Below are 22,493 nucleotides of genomic sequence, written 5' to 3'. Positions count from 1 at the left end.
ATGGTTATAAGGGAAAATAATAGCATTCTTAATACAGAATGCATAGTACAATAGCGCTGGAGGGGTTAAAAAATAAATAAAAATAATTTAACTCACCTTAATCCACTTGCTCGCGCAGCCCGGCTTCTCTTCTGTCTTCTTTTTTTCTGTGTGCAGGAAAAGGACCTGTGGTGACGTCACTCCGGTCATCACATGATCTTTTACCATGGTGATGGATCATGTGATGGACCATGTGATGACCGGAGTGACGTCACCACAGGTCCTTTTCCTGCACACTAGACAGAAGAAAAAAACCCCTCCAGCGCTATTGTACTATGCATTATGTATTAAGAATGCTATTATTTTCCCTTATAACCATGTTATAAGGGAAAATAATACAATCTACCCAGCACCTTCTGTGAAGAAGTTCGGGTTTGGGTACCAAACATGCCGATTTTTCTCACGCGAGTGCAAAACGCATTACAATGTTTTGCACTCGCACAGAAAAATCGCGCATGTTCCCGCAACGCACCTGCACCTTTTCCCGCAAGTGGAATTTGCAAAGATGACCTGTCATTTGCTTCTTTATGCAAATAATGTATAAGCATGAGTGAGCAATTCCATCTGATGCTCCACATTTTCATACTTCATTACTATCTACACATAGCAATATGGCGTACCCCTATCATTAGGCCAGTAGTACATGTGAATATATACAACTTTGTTATACATAATATTAGGGGAAAGTGTCATCTTCTCCGTTTCCCCGTAGCCTGTAGATCCTCTTTCTCTTCAGGCTCTTTGTAAGGCCCCTTTCACACGAGCAAGTTTTTCGCACGGGTGAAATGCGTGACGTGAACGCATAGCACCCGCACTGAATCCTGACCCATTCATTTCAATGGGTCTGTGTACATGAGCGTTTTTTTTATTTCACGCATCAGTTCTGCGTTGCGTGAAAAATGCTGCATGTTCTATATTCTGCGTTTTTCACGCAGCCCTGGCCCCATAGAAGTGAATGAGGTTTCAGTGAAAAACACATTGCATCCGGAAGCAAGTGCGGATGCAATGCGTTTTTCACTGATGGTTGCTAAGAGATGTTGTTTGTAAACCTTCAGTTTTTTATCACGCGTGTGAAAAACGCATCAAAACACATTGCACCTGGGCGGAAAAAACTGAACGCAATCGCAGACAAAACTGACTGAACTTGCTTGCAAAATGGCGCTAGTTACACTGAACGCGTCTGGAGCCAATCCGTCGCGCTCGTGTAAAAGAGGCCTAAATATTCAGGAACCTTTTCTGTTACAAAAAAATCCATCTAGTGTAAAACTGTATATATGAGACAGGAATGAAGGGGAGTTATTGGGGAGAGGGAAACAGCAGAGCACTGCAGCTACACACGGGAGCGCACAGTATCACAGTAACCTATGATGCTGTGCGCTCCCGTGCGCACGATGTATGCCACTCCGGGACATATGGCCCGCTCACGGACCGTATGTCTCGGAGCGCATACGGTCGTGTGCATGAGCCCTAAGAAGAGCCCACCTGCTCAGCATGGGGCTGGTAAGGAAAAGATATGAGAGGGAAATTCATTATTCTCCCTGCACTGTTTTTGGTGCACTGGATTTTTCGACTTTTCAATGCAATTGTGACTTTTCTTTTTTACGAAAAGTGGGCGTGGCAAGGTTAGGCCCCCGACTCATTTATCATTATTTACACCAGAAACGGGCAACCCATTGCCTGCGCTGGGGCCAATGTTTCTGGCTGCACTACGGATTATACAGGCAGCAACCAGGAATGATGCTGATTACTTTTTCTTGTACCACTAGCTATTGAAGGGATAAAAATCTGCAATGATTAGTTCCTTAAAATATCATTCTAGGGATCAGAGCTCAGCCGATACCCTTCTTCAGCAGTGAAAATATCAGATAGCTATTTTCATTGCTAAAGAAGGGCTTTATTGCTCCTATGTGCCCCAATACCTCACAGATTTGGATCACTTAACCAACCAGCTGACTGAACTTTAATAGCAACTTAGCACATAGCGTTCTATATTGAGAACTGGGACACTTGGTGTGCATCCCAATGCTGATGTTCTGGGTGCTGAGACAAAGGGAGTCTGTCGCCACAAAATTTACTGTTAAGGCCTCTTGCACACGACCATATGTATTTTGCAGTCTGCAAAAAATACGGATGACATCTGTATGCATTCCGTATTTCGCGGAACGGAACAGCTGGCCCTTCATAGAACAGTACTATCCTTGTCCGTAATGCGGACAATAATAGGACATGTTCTATTTTTTTACGGAACGGAATTACAGACATGCGGAAACGGAATGCATACAAAGTAACTTCCGTTTTTTTGCGGACCCTTTGAAGTGAATGGTTTCGCATAAGGTCTGCAAAAAAAATTAATGGAACAGACACGGAAAGAAAATACGTTAGTGTGCAAGAGGCCTAAACCAGATAAAATTCCTTGTAGGTCTAGCTCCGCTGAATGTAATGACAGCAACTAAGGAATATACATACAGTAGTTGGTGGTATAATTAAAGGGGTTTTCTGGGACTTTACTGAACTACCCTCAGGACAGGTCATCAATATCAGATCGGCAGGAGTCAGACACTTGGCACCCCCGCCAATAAGCTCTTTGAAGAGAAGGCTCGGGCAGGCTTCACTTCATCGTTTACTTGCTCGCCGTCAACATCGCAGCGGTGAGGTGTCATAGAAGTTGATAGAGGTGTGTATTGAGGTGTCATTCACATTTTCCCTGACTTCCACTCCATTTTTCAGTTCTTTTACCTCCCATTCTTCTCCCCCAAGAGGACTCCTCTCTTCTTCCACTCTTCGTAGATATGACAGGACTGTACGGATATTTTATATTTGACATACAATACTTCATGAACCAGGATCATTGTTTTTTTTTTTTTTGTGTGAGCCAAAAATGCATAAAAAATAATAGTACAGGTCACTTAAGGCCTCTTTCACATGAGCGTGGCAGATTGGCCCCGGATGCGTTCAGTGAAACCATTTTGCAAGCAAGTTCAGTCAGTTTTGTCTGCGATTGCGTTCAGTGGTTCAGTTTTTTCAGCCCAGGTGCAATGCGTTTTGATGCGTTTTTCACGCACATGATAAAAAACTGAAGGTTTACAAACAACATCTCTTAGCAACCATCAGTAAAAAACGCATCGCATCTGCACTTGCTTCCGGATGCAATGCGTTTTTCACTGAAGCCCCATAGACTTCTATGGGGCCAGTGCTGCGTGAAAAACACAGAATATGGCCTCTTGCACACGACCGTTGTTCTGGTCCGCATCCGAGCCGCAGTTTTTGCGGCTCGGGTGCGGACCCTTTCATTTTAATGGGGCCGCAAAAGATGCGGACAGCACTCCGAATAGGCATTTCTACAATGGTCCGCCTGTTCCATTCCGCAAATTGCGGAAGGCACACAGACGGCTTCTGTGTTTTGCGCATCCACAATTTGCGTGGGTCAGGACTCAGGATTCAGTACGGGTGCAATGCGTTCACCTCACGCCTTGCACCCACGCAGAATTCTCGCCCGTGTGAAAGGGGTCTAAATGTTAGCAGTTTCCTAGCTGTGCTGTAAGATTTACTGCTGGGTTTGGCCCTAGCTGTCTCATCTCGTGTCATTATCCACAAATGTTCCCATTTATAGCTAGAATAGAAATCCCCCTTCCCCCGCAAACTCACCAGTACAAACTGATTGACTTGCATACAAAGTTTGTCCACCTCTTTGTCTTGGGGCTCTCCCTCTACTCCTTTCAGCTTTCTGCAGGCCCCCAAGTAATGCCGCAACCACTGGAGCTGAGTCTCTCTGTCAGGAAACAATCGATAATCTGGCTCTCTCACTCCTAGAAATGCAGGCAGAAGTTTACACTATTATCTCTCACATTTATAATGCTGCCGCCTTAAACATCTCAACCATACAGTGAAGTGCTTCAAAGATGGTGCCAGTTTCAAGCTTACGCTAAGCAATACTTAGTTATTTCTGGTTGACATTGACAAGTAACATTGGCAATTTATATGTCTGGTTATCTGAACATACACTTCTTGGTCAGTGATGGTCAGTTCGCAGTGTTCGCCAGTGAACACATGCGGGCTGCCATCTTTAGTAAGGTAGACTCATGCGTCCGGCGATGCACAGGTAAGCCCTGACCTGTGCCTGTGCCGGGAGCCCGTCTGAAATCAAATGCAGTCACCAGGAACTCGGAACTGCCTGCTCCCGGTGACCGCATTTGATTTCAGACCAGCTCCTGGCACAGGCACAGGTAAGGGCTTACCTGTGCATCGCTGGACGGGTGAGTCTACCTTACTAAAGATGGCAGCCCGCATGTGTTCGCTGGCGAACACTGCGAACTGACCATCACTGTTCTTGGTATCTGCTGCTTTGAGGTAATTCCCTAGTAAAGTTTAAAGCATGTAGAGGTGGCTATCAAGAGGAGAGGGCAGGAAATTGCAAATTATATAACTTAAGATCAAATGTTTAAGATGGCCATAGACATTAGGCAGCACCATGTATCCGTGTTTCCCTTGCTGGTTAAAGGGGTTGTCTCCCTTCAGCAAATTGCATTTATCATGTAGAGAAAGATAATACAAGATAACTCTTACTAATGTATTGTGATTGTCCATATTGCCTCCTTTGCTGACTGGATTTATTTTTCCATCAAATTATACACTGCTCGTTTCCATGGTTACAACCACCCTGTAATCCATCATTGATGGCCGTGCATGCACAATATAGGAAAAAACATCGGCCTCTCTGGTGGCCGGGCCTGTGGGAGATCACATAGGCTGGTGCTTTTTATTATAGTGTGCAAGCACGACCACCAATGATGGATTACAGGGTAACCATGGAAACAAGCAGTGTATAATGTGATGGAAAAATTAATCCAGTCAGCAAAGGAGGCAATATGGACAATCACAATGCATTAGTAACTGCCTTGTATTAACTTTCTCTACATAATAAATTCTATTTGCTGAAGTGACACAACCCCTTTAAGTTCCTATAAGACTGCATGACATTCGGGCCACCTATCGGGAACAAGCGTTCATAGGAACTCTTGTTTATCGGCTGATGGGCACCTTCTATCAGGATGAAAGAAGCCCGATTATTGGCAGCACATCCCCCGGTGTAATAAGGAATATGCTGCCGATAAAGCGTCCAACCACGGATGGATGTGTTATCATTAGGGATGAGCAAATCCCTGCAGGGGATTGAAATCCCTGCTTGATTGACAGGGCCCTGCTTGCACTGCTACTCCAAGTAGCCGCACAAGAACAGAGCCTCTGCTTCCGCTACTGGAGCAGCTACTGTGCATGCGCCACTACACTTTATGGTATTTGGTGCATGAAGTTGCTTGGTCACCCCAGCTCCAACTCCACACTGTCTATGTATAAGTAACAGACTCCTTATTTGTGGCCAGCGGTAGTCAGCTTTGTGGTACGCAAACTCCTGTATGGCCCGTAACAGAACCAATTATTTTGTCCTGGTTGGCACAAATGTCACCTGCAGTATAGAAAAAGACCACTGTTCAGATAAGTGAAGGGTCTTTGAGGGTCTCAATGACTCTGGCTCAAAGCTGGGCTTTCAGTATTTGCCTTTCACTTGATCCTAAAGCCTCTTTCACACGAGCGTGACGGATTAGGTCCGGATGTGTTCAGGGTGCGTTTTGCAAGCAAGTTCAGGCAGTTTTGTCTGCGATTGCGTTCAGTTGTTCAGTTTTTTTTGCGCGGGTGAAACGTGCATTGATGCGTTTTTAACTCGCATGATAAAAAACTGAAGGTTTACAAACAACATCTCTTAGCAACTGTCAGTGAAAAACGTATCGCATCCGCACTTGCTTACGAATGCGATGCGTTTTTCACGCAGCCCCATTCACTTCTATGGGGCCAGGGCTGTGTGAAAAACACAGAATATAGAACATGCTGCGATTTTCACGCAACGCACAAGTGATGCGTGAAAAACAACGCTCATGTACCACAGACCCATTGAAATGAATGGGTCAGGATTCAGTGCGGGTGCTATGCGTTCACGTCACGCATCGCACCCACGCAGAAAACTTGCTCGTGTGAAAGGGGCCTAATAGGTTTTCCGGGACTCGTAACTGTCTATAGCACACTATGCCAACAGTTCCTGCAAGAAGAGGTGACAGCCAACTAGCAGTAGCAGTAAGTTATATGTATAAAACATTTATATTACCTGCAAATTCGTTAAAATGGTTAGCGATGTCATAGGCCTGGTAATTGTACCCAGCGTATTCATAATCAATAAATCGGACATGACCTGTAGGGAAATCAATAGAGAATTTTAGCGAACGCTGGTAGACTTTTGTGAAAACACATACGTCCCTACAGTGTCCCTACCTTCTTCTTCATTGTAGATAACATTCTTACATAGTAAGTCATTATGGCAAAGGACAATAGGTGATTCGAGGGAGGGCAAGTACTTTTGTAGCCAGAGAAGTTCCTCTTCCAACACCTTCAGGCTGGGAATCCCTGCTGGCAATCTACAGGTGAGTGAATATACGCGAGTTATAATTCTGCATATGTAGAGAGATTTCGATCTGATCTGGATACGTTCTGCATCAAAAAGTCACACAAGCAAAGTGTACAGATCAATGCCAGTCTCATGAACAACAGTGGTGCTTTGACTGGCGTTCTTCTCTCTATACCCACTTACAATAGGGAAGAATCAACCAAAATACACCTTAAAATGCATCCTGGGAAACCTGTCTTAAATCCAATTTTAGATTTGTTGATTAAAAGTAGGTGGGGATGATGTGTTCATCACGTGACAACTGATCCGCCGTAATGATAGGTTATACCATCACTTGCTGATTGATGGGGGTCAAAATGACGGTACCGCAACTACTACTCAGAATGAAGAAGCACTGCTGCTCCTAGATGGATTTTTTGCAGTTTTCTGCAGGGAACAATCCAAAAGGACCCAGGTCTCTTTGTTCTTGTGACTGGTGGTGTCCCAGAAGTCAGGCTCATACCGATCATAATGTCATGACATATTACTGAATGCAAATATTCCTTTAATGGGGTTGTCCGAGTTATGAAAAAAAATAATATAGCACAGAAAATCTGATGGGCAGCAATATATAACTGAGCTAAGCAAGTTTTATGCAAAAAAAATATATCTATTTCCTCATTTCCCTGGTTCTCTTCTGGCCCTTTGTTTACTTGCAATAAAAACACTCTCTGCCCCTCCCCCGCACTGCTAAGGGAGTGAATACAAGAGCTGCCCTGAGTGACATGTCTGCCTGCTGGGAGACTCTGCAGCATGTTGTATGTGTAGGACTACAAGTCCCAGCTGTATAATGACACTGCTAAGGGAGTGGATACAAGAGCTGCCCTGAGTGACATGTCTGCCTGCTGGGATACTCTGCAGCATGTTGTATGTGTAGGACTACAAATCCCAGCTGTATAATGACACTGCTAAGGGAGTGAATACAAGAGCTGCCCTGAGTGACATGTCTGCCTGCTTGGAGACTCTGCAGCATGTTGTATGTGTAGGACTACAAGTCCCAGCTGTATAATGACACTGCTAAGGGAGTGGATACAAGAGCTGTCCTGAGTGACATGTCTGCCTGCTTGGAGACTCTGCAGCATGTTGTATGTGTAGGACTACAAGTCCCAGCTGTATAATGACACTGCTAAGGGAGTGGATACAAGAGCTGCCCTGAGTGACATGTCTGCCTGCTGGGATACTCTGCAGCATGTTGTATGTGTAGGACTACAAGTCCCAGCTGTATAATGACACTGCTAAGGGAGTGAATACAAGAGCTGCCCTGAGTGACATGTCTGCCTGCTGGGACACTCTGCAGCATGTTGTATGTGTAGGACTACAAGTCCCAGCTGTATAATGACACTGCTAAGGGAGTGGATACAAGAGCTGCCCTGAGTGACATGTCTGCCTGCTGGGATACTCTGCAGCATGTTGTATGTGTAGGACTACAAATCCCAGCTGTATAATGACACTGCTAAGGGAGTGGATACAAGTGCTGCCCTGAGTGACATATCTGCCTGCTGGGATACTCTGCAGCATGTTGTATGTGTAGGACTACAAGTCCCAGCTGTATAATAACACTTCTAAGGGAGTGAATACAAGAGCTGCCCTGAGTGACATGTCTGCCTGCTGGGAGACTCTGCAGCATGTTGTATGTGTAGGACTACAAGTCCCAGCTGTATAATGACACTGCTAAGGGAGTGGATACAAGAGCTGCCCTGAGTGACATGTCTGCCTGCTGGGAGACTCTGCAGCATGTTGTATGTGTAGGACTACAAGTCCCAGCTGTATAATAACACTGCAAAGGGAGTGAATACAAGAGCTGCCCTGAGTGACATGTCTGCCTGCTGGGAGACTCTGCAGCATGTTGTATGTGTAGGACTACAAGTCCCAGCTGTATAATAACACTGCTAAGGGAGTGAATACAAGAGCTGCCCTGAGTGACATGTCTGCCTGCTGGGAGACTCTGCAGCTTGTTGTATGTGTAGGACTACAAGTCCCAGCTGTATAATGACACTGCTAAGGGAGTGGATACAAGAGCTGCCCTGAGTGACATGTCTGCCTGCTGGGATACTCTGCAGCATGTTGTATGTGTAGGACTACAAGTCCCAGCTGTATAATGACACTGCTAAGGGAGTGAATACAAGAGCTGCCCTGAGTGACATGTCTGCCTGCTGGGACACTCTGCAGCATGTTGTATGTGTAGGACTACAAGTCCCAGCTGTATAATGACACTGCTAAGGGAGTGGATACAAGAGCTGCCCTGAGTGACATGTCTGCCTGCTGGGAGACTCTGCAGCATGTTGTATGTGTAGGACTACAAGTCCCAGCTGTATAATGACACTGCTAAGGGAGTGGATACAAGAGCTGCCCTGAGTGACATGTCTGCCTGCTGGGAGACTCTGCAGCATGTTGTATGTGTAGGACTACAAGTCCCAGCTGTATAATAACACTGCAAAGGGAGTGAATACAAGAGCTGCCCTGAGTGACATGTCTGCCTGCTTGGAGACTCTGCAGCATGTTGTATGTGTAGGACTACAAGTCCCAGCTGTATAATGACACTGCTAAGGGAGTGGATACAAGAGCTGCCCTGAGTGACATGTCTGCCTGCTGGGATACTCTGCAGCATGTTGTATGTGTAGGACTACAAGTCCCAGCTGTATAATGACACTGCTAAGGGAGTGAATACAAGAGCTGCCCTGAGTGACATGTCTGCCTGCTGGGACACTCTGCAGCATGTTGTATGTGTAGGACTACAAGTCCCAGCTGTATAATGACACTGCTAAGGGAGTGGATACAAGAGCTGCTCTGAGTGACATGTCTGCCTGCTGGGAGACTCTGCAGCATGTTGTATGTGTAGGACTACAAGTCCCAGCTGTATAATGACACTGCTAAGGGAGTGGATACAAGAGCTGCCCTGAGTGACATGTCTGCCTGCTGGGAGACTCTGCAGCATGTTGTATGTGTAGGACTACAAGTCCCAGCTGTATAATAACACTGCAAAGGGAGTGAATACAAGAGCTGCCCTGAGTGACATGTCTGCCTGCTGGGAGACTCTGCAGCATGTTGTATGTGTAGGACTACAAGTCCCAGCTGTATAATAACACTGCTAAGGGAGTGAATACAAGAGCTGCCCTGAGTGACATGTCTGCCTGCTGGGAGACTCTGCAGCTTGTTGTATGTGTAGGACTACAAGTCCCAGCTGTATAATGACACTGCTAAGGGAGTGGATACAAGAGCTGTCCTGAGTGACATGTCTGCCTGCTGGGAGACTCTGCAGCTTGTTGTATGTGTAGGACTACAAGTCCCAGCTGTATAATGACACTGCTAAGGGAGTGGATACAAGTGCTGCCCTGAGTGACATGTCTGCCTGCTGGGAGACTCCGCAGCATGTTGTATGTGTAGGACTACAAGTCCCAGCTGTACAATGACACTGCTAAGGGAGTGAATACAAGAGCTGCCCTGAGTGACATGTCTGCCTGCTGGGAGACTCTGCAGCATGTTGTATGTGTAGGACTACAAGTCCCAGCTGTATAATGACACTGCTAAGGGAGTGAATACAAGAGCTGCCCTGAGTGACATGTCTGCCTGCTGGGAGACTCTGCAGCATGTTGTATGTGTAGAACTACAAGTCCCAGCTGTATAATGACACTGCTAAGGGAGTGAATACAAGAGCTGCCCTGAGTGACATGTCTGCCTGCTGGGATACTCTGCAGCATGTTGTAAGTGTAGGACTACAAGTCCCAGCTGTATAATGACACTGCTAAGAGAGTGAATACAAGAGCTGCCCTGAGTGACATGTCTGCCTGCTGGGATATTCTGCAGCATGTTGTATGTGTAGGACTACAAGTCCCAGCTGTATAATGACACTGCTAAGAGAGTGAATACAAGAGCTGCCCTGAGTGACATGTCTGCCTGCTGGGAGACTCTGCAGCATGTTGTATGTGTAGGACTACAAGTCCAAGCTTTACAATGACACTGCTAAGGGAGTGAATACAAGAGCTGCCCTGAGTGACATGTCTGTCTGCTGGGAGACTCTGCAGCATGTTGTATGTGTAGGACTACAAATCCCAGCTGTATAATGACACTGCTAAGGGAGAGGCTACAAGAGCTGCCCTAAGTGACATGTCTGCCTGCTGGGAGTCTCTGCAGCATGTTGTATGTGTAGGACTACAAGTCCCAGCTGTATAATGACACTGCTAAGGGAGTGGATACAAGAGCTGCCCTGAGTGACATGTCTGCCTGCTGGGAGACTCTGCAGCATGTTGTATGTGTAGGACTACAAGTCCCAGCTGTATAATAACACTTCTAAGGGAGTGAATACAAGAGCTGCCCTGAGTGACATGTCTGCCTGCTGGGAGACTCTGCAGCATGTTGTATGTGTAGGACTACAAGTCCCAGCTGTATAATGACACTGCTAAGGGAGTGGATACAAGAGCTGTCCTGAGTGACATGTCTGCCTGCTGGGAGACTCTGCAGCATGTTGTATGTGTAGAACTACAAGTCCCAGCTGTATAATGACACTGCTAAGGGAGTGAATACAAGAGCTGCCCTGAGTGACATGTCTGCCTGCTGGGATACTCTGCAGCATGTTGTAAGTGTAGGACTACAAGTCCCAGCTGTATAATGACACTGCTAAGAGAGTGAATACAAGAGCTGCCCTGAGTGACATGTCTGCCTGCTGGGATACGATGCAGCATGTTGTATGTGTAGGACTACAAGTCCCAGCTGTATAATGACACTGCTAAGAGAGTGAATACAAGAGCTGCCCTGAGTGACATGTCTGCCTGCTGGGATACTCTGCAGCATGTTGTATGTGTAGGACTACAAGTCCCAGCTGTATAATGACACTGCTAAGAGAGTGAATACAAGAGCTGCCCTGAGTGACATGTCTGCCTGCTGGGAGACTCTGCAGCATGTTGTATGTGTAGGACTACAAGTCCAAGCTGTACAATGACACTGCTAAGGGAGTGAATACAAGAGCTGCCCTGAGTGACATGTCTGTCTGCTGGGAGACTCTGCAGCATGTTGTATGTGTAGGACTACAAGTCCCAGCTGTATAATGACACTGCTAAGGTAGTGAATACAAGAGCTGCCCTGAGTGACATGTCTGACTGCTGGGATACTCTGCAGCATGTTGTATGTGTAGGACTACAAATCCCAGCTGTATAATGACACTGCTAAGGGAGAGGCTACAAGAGCTGCCCTAAGTGACATGTCTGCCTGCTGGGAGACTCTGCAGCATGTTGTATGTGTAGGACTACAAGTCCCAGCTGTATAATGACACTGCTAAGGGAGTGGATACAAGAGCTGCCCTGAGTGACATGTCTGCCTGCTGGGAGACTCTGCAGCATGTTGTATGTGTAGGACTACAAGTCCCAGCTGTATAATGACACTGCTAAGGGAGTGAATACAAGAGCTGCCCTGAGTGACATGTCTGCCTGCTGGGATACTCTGCAGCATGTTGTATGTGTAGGACTACAAATCCCAGCTGTATAATGACACTGCTAAGGGAGAGGCTACAAGAGCTGCCCTAAGTGACATGTCTGCCTGCTGGGAGACTCTGCAGCATGTTGTATGTGTAGGACTACAAGTCCCAGCTGTATAATGACACTGCTAAGGGAGTGGATACAAGAGCTGCCCTGAGTGACATGTCTGCCTGCTGGGATACTCTGCAGCATGTTGTATGTGTAGGACTACAAGTCCCAGCTGTATAATGACACTGCTAAGGGAGTACTCAAACAAAACAATAGCTGATCTTAGGGAGACAAGCTACAGAAAACACTGTGGAGCATCAATTAAGAGTCTCGACACAGCAATCCAAAGTGCAAAGCTCCCTGGGAAACAGTAATATGCAAAATAACTGTGGAGCCCCAGTTATGGGTCTTCAACACAGTGAAAGCCAGATATCCCTCAAAGGAAGGAAAACCGAGCAAAGGGGTGTAAGAGGGGGATCTTGACATAGGGGCCACTTAATATGGTGGATTTGGTGATCTCTGTAATGGGGACACCCCTTTGCTCGGTTTTCCTTCCTTTGAGGGATATCTGGCTTTCACTGTGTTGAGGACCCATAACTGGGGCTCCACAATTATTTTGCATATTACTGCTAAGGGAGTGGATACAAGAGCTGCCCTGAGTGACATGTCTGCCTGCTGGGAGACTCTGCAGCATGTTGTATGTGTAGGACTACAAGTCCCAGCTGTATAATGACACTGCTAAGGGAGTGAATACAAGAGCTGCCCTGAGTGACATGTCTGCCTGCTGGGAGACTCTGCAGCATGTTGTATGTGTAGGACTACAAGTCCCAGCTGTATAATGACACTGCTAAGGGAGTGAATACAAGAGCTGCCCTGAGTGACATGTCTGCCTGCTGGGAGACTCTGCAGCATGTTGTATGTGTAGGACTACAAGTCCCAGCTGTATAATGACACTGCTAAGGGAGTCGATACAAGAGCTGCCCTGAGTGCTGGGAGAATCAACAGCATGTTGTATGTGTAGAACTACAAGTTCCACTTGTATAATGACATTGCTAATACACACAGGATCTTCCCCCTACCTTCTTGTGCAATGCTCTCACTAGTCTGTCAGATCCTGTGCCCAGAATTGTCACTGCTGCAGCTAGCCAGTATGTGCAGCTGAAGGGGTTAAGAATCTTAGGAGAGAGAGAGAGAGAGAGAGAGCAGACAGCAGTGAAGGGGGGCGTGGCCAGCACAGTGACGTCTAGTTTACAGGCTTGTAAACGACCTTTATCAGAGCAGGGAGAGAAGCTGACATCACAGGTCATGTGACCCTCAGTGAAATCTGAGAAACCAGCCACTGCAGATAAAGTGAGTTAGGCCTCATGCACACGACCGTTGTGTGCATCCGTGGCCGTTGTGCCGTTTTTTTTCGCGGACCCATTGACTTTCAATGGGTCCGTGGAAAAATCGGAAAATGCACCGTTTTGCAGCCGAGACCGTGATCCGTGTATCCTGTCCGTCATAAAAATATGACCTGTCCTATTTTTTTGACGGACAACGGTTCACGGACCCATTCAAGTCAATGGGTCCGTGAAAGAACACGGATGCACACAAGATTGGCATCCGTGTCCGTGATCCGTGGCCGTAGGTTACTTTCATACAGACGGATCCAAAGATCCGTCTGCATAAAAGCTTTTTCAGATCTAAGTTTTCACTTCGTGAAAACTCAGATCCGACAGTATATTCTAACACAGAAGGGTTCCCATGGTGATGGGGACGCTTCTAGTTAGAATACACTACAAACTGTGTACAAGACTGCCCCCTGCTGCCTGGCAGCACCCGATCTCTTACAGGGGGCCGTGATCAGCACAATTAACCCCTTCAGGTGCGGCACCTGAAAGGGTTAATTGTACTATCATATCCCCCTGTAAGAGATCAGGGCTGCCAGGCAGCAGGGGGCAGACCCCCCCCCCCCCTCCCCAGTTTGAATATCATTGGTGGCCAGTGCGGCCCTCCCCCCCCCTCTATTGTAATAATTTGTTGGTGGCACAGTGTGCACCCCCCCTCCCTCCCTCTATTGTAATAATTTGTTGGTGGCACAGTGTGCGCCCCCCATCGGCCCCCCCTCCCTCTATAGCATTTAACAACATTGGTGGCCAGTGTGCGGCCTCCCATCTCCCCCCCCCCCATCATTGGTGGCAGAGGAGTTCCGATCGGAGTCCCAGTTTAATCGCTGGGGCTCCGATCGGTAACCATGGCAACCAGGACGCTACTACAGTCCTGGTTGCCATGGTTACTTAGCAATAGTAGAAGATTCATACTTACCTGCTGCTGGCTGCTGCTGCGATGTTCGTGTCCGGCCGGGAGCTCCACCTACTGGTAAGTGACAGGTCTGTGCGGCGCATTGCTAAATGAACTGTCACTTACCAGTAGGAGGAGCTCCCGGCCGGACACAGACATCGCAGCTCCCACGGTAAGTATGAATCTTTTACTATTGTACTATTGCTAGTAACCCGCTGCCACCAATGATCGGGGGAAGGGGCGGGGGGGGGGGGATGGGAGGCCGCACACTGGCCACCAATGTTGTTAATGCTATAGAGGGAGGGGGGGCCGATGGGGGGCGCACACTGTGCCACCAACGATTTATTACAATAGAGGGAGGAAGGGGGGGGCGCACACTGTGCCACCAACGATTTATTACAATAGAGGGAGGAAGGGGGGGGGGCGCACACTGTGCCACCAACGAATTATTACAATAGAGGGAGGAAGGGGGGGGGGGCCGCACTGGCCACCAATGATATTCAAACTGGGGAGGGGGGGGGTCTGCCCCCTGCTGCCTGGCAGCCCTGATCTCTTACAGGGGGATATGATAGTACAATTAACCCCTTCAGGTGCGGCACCTGAGGGGTTAATTGTGCTGATCACGGCCCCCTGTAAGAGATCGGATGCTGCTAGGCAGCAGGGGGCAGTCATGTACACAGTTTGTAGTATATTCTAACTAGAAGCGTCCCCATCACCATGGGAACGCCTCTGTGTTAGAATATACTGTCGGAAATGAGGTTTCACGATCTAACTCATATCCGACAGTATATTCTAACATAGAGGCGTTCCCATGGTGATGGGGACGCTTCAAGTTAAAATATACCATCGGATTGGAGAAAACTCCGATCCGATGGTATAAAAGGGACTCCAGACTTTACATTGAAAGTCAATGGGGACGGATCCGTTTGAAATGGCACCATATTGTGTCAACGTCAAACGGATCCGTCCCCATTGACTTGCATTGCAATTCAGGACGGATCCGTTTGGCTCCGCACGGCCAGGCGGACACCAAAACGACTTTTTTTTCATGTCCGTGGATCCTCCAAAAATCAAGGAAGACCCACGGACGAAAAAACGGTCACGGATCACGGGAAAACGGAACCCCGTTTTGCGGACCGGAAAAAAATACGGTCGTGTGCATGAGGCCTTAATTGGAAAGTTGTTACATTTGCTTAGTTAGGAACATAGAAAGAACAAAAAAATAACTTGGACAACCCCTTTAAGATCCGGAAAGCCATATACTGTTTTTTTTAAAGAGGTTTTCTGGGAATAATGATTTTTAAGCTAGTGCCCGCAGCCTGCCTCCTGAAACAGAAGATTCGTACTTAGGCTACATTCACACGTCAGTATTTTTCTATATCCCGATTTTCGGTCCGTTTATTGCGGATCCGTTGTTCCTGAAAATGTTTCCGTATGTCATCCGTATGTCATCCATTTTTTGCGGATCCGCAAAAAACGGAAACATGTATAAATTTCAATAAGCAAATAAAGTTGTTTAAATTTCTTTGAAAAAAAATTGAAAAAAAAAAAGTGAATAAAAGTTTATAAAATAAAAATTTAATTTCCAGGAACGGAATCCGCATAAAACGGATGACATACGTAATGACATACGAATGTCTTCCGTTTTTTTTGCGGATCCATTGACTTTGTATTGTACCAGGATCCGATTTTTGCGGAAAAGTATAGGACAAGTTTTATATATTTTTGGACATGCGGAACCAAACAACGGAAACGGACAGCACACATTGTGCTGCCCGATTTTTTCCAGGACCCATTGAAAATGAATGGGTACAGAACTGGTCCAGATCTGTTCCGCATAAAACGGAACAGATCAGGAAAGAAAAAACGGACGTGTGAATGGACCCTTAGGGTGGGTTCACATCTGCATTCTGGATTCAGTTATGGATTTTCGTTATAAAATGGTTATAACGGAATCAATAAGACGGAAGGACGGATCCGTTATGCTGCCCATAGACTTGTATTATGACGGAATGCAAAACGGAAGCCTTTAAAAGGCATTCCGTTTTGCTTTCCGTCTTAATAGAAGTCTATAGGGAAGCATAATGGATCCGTCTGGTTTCCGTTATGCAGAATGGAGAAAAAAGTTCTGTCGACAGGACTTTGTTTTCCGTCTTGCATAACGGGACCCAGACGGATCCGTTATGCTTCCCCATAGACTTCTATTAGGACGGATCAAAACGGAATGTCTCTAAAGGCTTCCTTTTTTACTTCCGTTATAACCATGTTATAATGGAAAGCCATAACTGAATCCAGAATGCAGATGTGAACCCACCCTTACCTGCTTCACGCTGCTCCGCTCCTCCAACCTCCGGTCCCTGCACTGTTTACATTCGACAGGGCATGATCACATGCTCTGCTGCAGCCAATAACTGGCTTCAGCGGTGTTGTGGCCTCATGCACCACATAACCGTTAAAGCCAGCTATTGGCCGCATCGGAGAGTGTTGTGACCATGACCATACCCTGCTGGATGTTAACAGTGGGGGACTAGAAGATGGAGACAGCAGAGGCAGCGTCGAAGACCGGAGCAGCGTGGAGCGTGTAAGTAGGAATCTACAGGCACTTGCTAAAAAATCATTATTACCAGAAAACGCTTTTAGAGGGATTGTGCAACTACAAATCTTCTTTATTTTTTATGACAATACAAAACGGTATGAGGTTTTGTATCCACAAAATGAACACAGGCATGTGAAAAAGGCTTTACAAAGCAGTGCTTCACTGGAGAACTGAAGCTTTGCTACCATGTCTTCTGCTGCCATGTCTTCTGCTGCCATCTCCTGGTTGTGAGAAAAGAAAGACCTGAGCCTGACAGGTAAAGAGGTGAGCACAAATCAGGAAGAATTATTATAAATCCATCATCACCATCCAGCTACTGGCTTATTAACAAGTCTCCCAAATTGTGGATATGTTCATCACTTGTGCGTTGCGTGAAAATCACAGCATGCTCTATATTCTGCGTTTTTCACGCAACGCAGGCCCCATAGAAGTGAATGGGGTTGCGTGAAAATCGCAAGCATCCGTAAGCAAGTGCGGATGCGGTGCGATTTTCACGCACGGTTGCTATGAGACGATCGGGATGGAGACCCGATCATTATTATTTTCCCTTATAACATGGTTATAAGGGAAAATAATAGCATTCTGAATACCGAATGCATAGTAAAACAGCGCTGGAGGGGTTAAAAAAATAAATAAAAATAATTTAACTCACCTTAATCCACTTGATCGCGTAGCCGGCATCTCCTTCTGTCTCCTTTGTTGAATAGGACCTGTGGTGAGCATTAATTACAGGAACAGGACCTTTGATGACGTCACTCCGGTCATCACATGGTACGTCACATGATCTTTTACCATGGTAATGGATCATGTGATTACCGGAGTGACGTCATCAAAGGTCCTGTTCCTGTATTTAATGCTCACCACAGGTCCTGTTCAACAAAGGAGACAGAAGGAGATGCCGGCTACGCGATCAAGTGGACTAAGGTGAGTTAAATTATTTTTATTTATTTTTTAACCCCTCCAGCGCTGTTTTACTATGCATTCTGTATTCAGAATAGGGTTGTTGCGGGTATCGAAATTTCGATACCCAATCGATACTTTTGTCCCGGTATCGATACGATACCGGGATTTCCGTTTTTTCGATACTGGGCTGCGCTGCTGCGCAGTCTAGTATCTCTGAACATGAGCGCGCTGCTATCGGCGCGCTCATGTTCTCTCTCAGCAGCACGGGGAGAAGGAAGCTGTCCTCCCTCCCCCTGTGCTGCTGCCGCTGCCACCAATGAGAAGAGAGGGGCGGAGGAGGGGCGGCAATGAGAAGAGAGGGGGTGGAGGAGGGGCGGCAATGAGAAGAGAGGGGCGGAGGAGGGGCGGGCGCACTGCGCCACCAATGATAGGATTACTATCGGAGCGATGGGAGGAGACATCAGCTTCACTAGTGGGCGTTCCTTTTCCCTGCGCTGCGATTGGACAGCGCTACAGCCAGGGAGAAGGAACGCCCACTAGTGAAGCTGATGTCTCCTCCCATCGCTCCGATAGTAATCAGCAGCATGTGGAGCAGGAGAGGAGACAGTAATGGGGCACTGCGGGCGAACGGAGCGGCGCCCAGGACTAAATGGTGAGTGCTGAGACATCGCTGGGCGCCGCTCTGTGTGGCCTAATAGTGAAAGTCTGGACTCATATACAGTAGTCAGTCTTTAACACATACAGGAGGCGGGTGCCGGCAGCAGAATCGCATTGCCGGCACCCTGCCCCTGACAGGGAGCTGCGATCAGCGGTGGTCCAAAATCATTGGTGGTGCAGTGTGCCCCCCCCCCCCCTCAATCCCCCCATCCCATTAAAATCATTGGTGGCACAGTGCGCCGGCCCCTCTCAACCCTCTAGTATTAAAATCATTGGTGGCAGTGGCCACAGGGACCTCTCCACTCCCCCTCATTGGTGGTGCAGTGGCAGCTTCTGATCGGAGCCCCAGCTGTGTAAGCCTGGGGCTCCGATCGGTTACCATGGCAGCCAGGACGCTACAGAAGCCCTGGTTGCCATGGTAACATCCCTGATGCTGTGTGCACAAAGCACAGAGCAGCAGGGACAGTGTGGAGTCCTATTCACCCTGATAGAGATCTATCAGGGTGAATAGGAAAAGGGATGAAAGATCCCAGGTTCTAGCCCCTAAGGGGGGAAATAGTTATTAAATAAAAAGTGAAAAAAAACAAACACTAAAATATGAAGTATAAATCACCCCCCTTTTCCCAATTTCACATATAAAATATATAAATAAACATATTACATCGCCACGTCAGAAAAGTCCAAACTATTAAAATATTAAAAAAAAATCTAGGTGGTGAATGCCGGAACAGAAAAAATAAAATAAAAACTGCGCGATTCGCCATTTTTAAAAATGAGGAATGCACGTGGCTTTTTTTGTTTATTTTTTTCGCGTGGTATCGAATGGTATCGAGTATCGCAATACTTTTTCATGGTATCGAAACCGAATCAAAAATTTGGTATCGCAACAACTCTAATTCAGAATGCTATTATTTTCCCTTATAACAGTGGTTCTCAACCTTTCTAAAGCCGTGACCCCTTAATACAGTTCCTCATGTTGTGGTGACCCCCAACCATTACATTTTTTTCCTTGCTACGTCATAACTAATTTTGCTACTGTTATGAATTGTAATGTAAATATCTGATATGCAGGATGTATTTTTATTGCTACAAATTGAACATAACATAATTGTCCCCCAAATAAATAAATCAGCGGGGCTTCAGGTCTCCCCCAAATAAATAAATCAGCGGTGCTCAGGGTACCCCCAAATAAATAAATCAGTGGTGCATCAGGTTTCCCCCAAATAAATAAATCAATGGTGCTCAGGGTCCCCCAAATAAATAAATCAGCAGTGCTTCATGTCCGCCCAAATAAATTAAGCCTTGCTCAGCCAAATAATTAAAATAAAATTAGCCAGGATCAATTAAATCATTGGTGGCAGTGGTGCTCAGCGGCGGTGTCATTAACGAAAAAACTCGGACCTCAGCAGACAGGCGGCCCGACTTACCGTCCAGACGTCAGGCTCCTTCAAGCACAGGCAGTGATAGGACATCACTTCCTGTGCGCGAGGATAAGAGGCCGCTGCCGTTGTGCGGGCGACCCACAATAGGAAGCCTCAGGCGACCCCCCGGAAAGGGCCGATCGACCCCCAGGTTGAGAACCGCTGCCTTATAACCATGTTATAAGGGAAAATAATACAATCTACAGAACACCGATCCCAAGCCCGAACTTCTGTGAAGAAGTTCGGGTTTGGGTACCAAACATGCGCGATTTTTCTCACACGAGTGCAAAACGCATTACAATGTTTTGCACTCGCGCGGAAAAATTGCGGGTGTTCCCGCAACGCACCCGCACATTTTCCCGCAATGCTCGTGTGAACCCAGCCTAAGGCCCCTGTCACACGAGCAAATTTTCTGCGCGGGTGCAATGCGTGACGTGAACGCATAGCACCCGCACTGAATCCTGACCCATTCATTTCATTGGGTCTGTGTACATGAGCGTTGTTTTTCACGCATCAGTTCTGCGTTGCGTGAAAATCGCAGCATGTTCTATATTCTGCGTTTTTCACGCAGCCCTGGCCCCATAAAAGTGAATGGGGCTGCGTGAAAAACGCATTGCATCCGCAAGCGAGTGCTGGTGCGATGCGTTTTTCACTGATGGTTGCTAAGAGATGTTGTTTGTAAACATTCAAACGTTTGTAAACATTCAATACGTTTTTTATCACGCGCGTGAAAAACGCATCAAAACGCATTGCACCCGCGCGGAAAAAACTGAACAACTGAACGCAATCGCAGACAAAACTGACTGAACTTGCTTGCAAAATAGTGAGAGTTTCACTGAACGCACCCTGAACGCATCCGGACCTAATCCGTCACGCTCGTGTGAAAGGGGCCTAATGCGGCATCCTCTTCAATGTTTACCTGCACACCATCTCCCTTAGGCTGGTTTCACACGGGCGGGAAAATGTGCGGGTGCGTTGCGGGAACACTCGCGATTTTTCCGCGCGAGTGCAAAACATTGTAATGCGTTTTGCACGCGCGTGAGAAAAATCGTGCATGTTTGGTACCCAAACCCGAACTTCTTCACAGAAGTTCGGGCTTGGGATCGGTGTTCTGTAGATTGTATTATTTTCCCTTATAACATGGTTATAAGGGAAAATAATAGCATTTTGAATACAGAATGCAAAGTAAAACAGCGCTGGAGCGGTTAAAAAAAAAAATAATAAAAAATTTAACTCACCTTAGTCCACTTGATCGCGGCCCGGCATCTACTTCTGTCTCCTTTGTTGAATAGGACCTGTGGTGAGCATTAAATACAGTTACAGGACCTTTGATGACGTCACTCCGGTCATCACATGATCCATCACCATGGTAAAAGATCATGTGACGTACCATGTGATGACCGGAGTGACGTCATCAAAGGTCCTGTAACTGTATTTAATGCTCACCACAGGTCCTATTCAACAAAGGAGACACAAGGAGATGTCGGGCTACGCGATCAAGTGGATTAAGGTGAGTTAAATTTTTTTTAATTTTTTTTTAACCCCTCCAGCCCTATTTTACTTTGCATTCTGTATTCAGAATGCTATTATTTTCCCTTATAACCATGTTATAAGGGAAAATAATAATGATCGGGTCTCCATCCCGATCGCCTCCTAGCAACCGTGCGTGAAAATCGCACCGCATTCGCACTTGCTTGCGGATGCTTGCGATTTTCACGCAACCCCATTCACTTCTATGGGGCCTGCGTTGCGTGAAAAACGCAGAATATAGAGCATGCTGTGATTTTCACGCAACGCATAAGTGATGCGTGAAAATCACCGCTCATCTGAACAGCCCCATAGAAATGAATGGGTCGGTATTCAGTGCGGGTGCAATGCGTTCACCTCATGCATCGCATCCGCGCGGAATACTCGCCCGTGTGAAAGGGACCTTGTAGTGGCGGTGCAGGATAATTACAGCTATTTGCCCCAAGTGAATTGGAGAGGAAGTAGTAATTACACTGCACTACCGCCACAAAGTAGATGGTGTAAAGGTAAACACTAAAGAGGACGCACTGCTCGTACAAGCACTGCGGCCCCCTCAAACAGCTGACTGGTGGGGGTTCCCGGGATTCGGACCTCCGCCAAACTTATATTGATGACCTGAACTGAGGATATATTGTCAAAATCTTCAGCTGGACAAGCCCTTTAAATTACACATTAAGGCTACTTTCACACTAGCGTTCGGGGTTCCGCTTGTGAGTTCCGTTTGAAGGCTCTCACAAGCGGCCCCGAACTGATCCGTACGGCCCCAATGCATTCTGAGTGGATGCGGATCCGCTCAGAATGCCTCAGTCTGGCACCGTTTGACCTTGCAGCGTTCGGGTGTCCGCCTGGCCGCGCGGAGCCAAACGGATCCGTCCAGACTTACAATGTAAAGTCAATGGGGACGGATCCGTTTGAAGTTGACACAATATGGTGCAATTTCAAACGGATCCGTCCACCATTGACTTTCAATGCAAAGTCTGGACGGATCCGTCTGACTAACTTTCAGACTTAGAATTTTTTATGAAAGATAATGCAGACGGATCCGTTCTGAACGGATCCCATCGTTTGCATTATAGGAGCGGATCTGTCTGTGCAGACACCAGACGGATCCGCTCCGAACG

The 22,493-nt window shown here is 46.9% G+C and overlaps 1 protein-coding gene across 1 annotated transcript in view; it reads right to left on the bottom strand.

Annotated features, from left to right (window-relative positions):
• The window catches only part of ETNK2 (ethanolamine kinase 2), an 87,104-nt gene that overhangs the window by 4,842 nt on the left and 59,769 nt on the right, over window positions 1-22,493 (bottom strand). Inside the window, exons 4-6 of the mRNA XM_040424007.1 lie at window positions 6,358-6,500; window positions 6,194-6,277; window positions 3,685-3,845 (exon numbers count right to left, since the gene is read on the bottom strand). Of these exons, the coding sequence (XP_040279941.1) occupies window positions 3,685-3,845; window positions 6,194-6,277; window positions 6,358-6,500 (388 nt within the window). The remainder of the gene's footprint in view (window positions 1-3,684; window positions 3,846-6,193; window positions 6,278-6,357; window positions 6,501-22,493) is intronic.

Source organism: Bufo bufo, chromosome 3, assembly GCF_905171765.1.
Source record: "Bufo bufo chromosome 3, aBufBuf1.1, whole genome shotgun sequence".
NCBI lineage: Eukaryota > Metazoa > Chordata > Amphibia > Anura > Bufonidae > Bufo > Bufo bufo.
The sequence above is the reverse complement of the archived record's forward strand: the minus strand, read 5'-3'. Positions and strand labels throughout refer to the sequence as shown.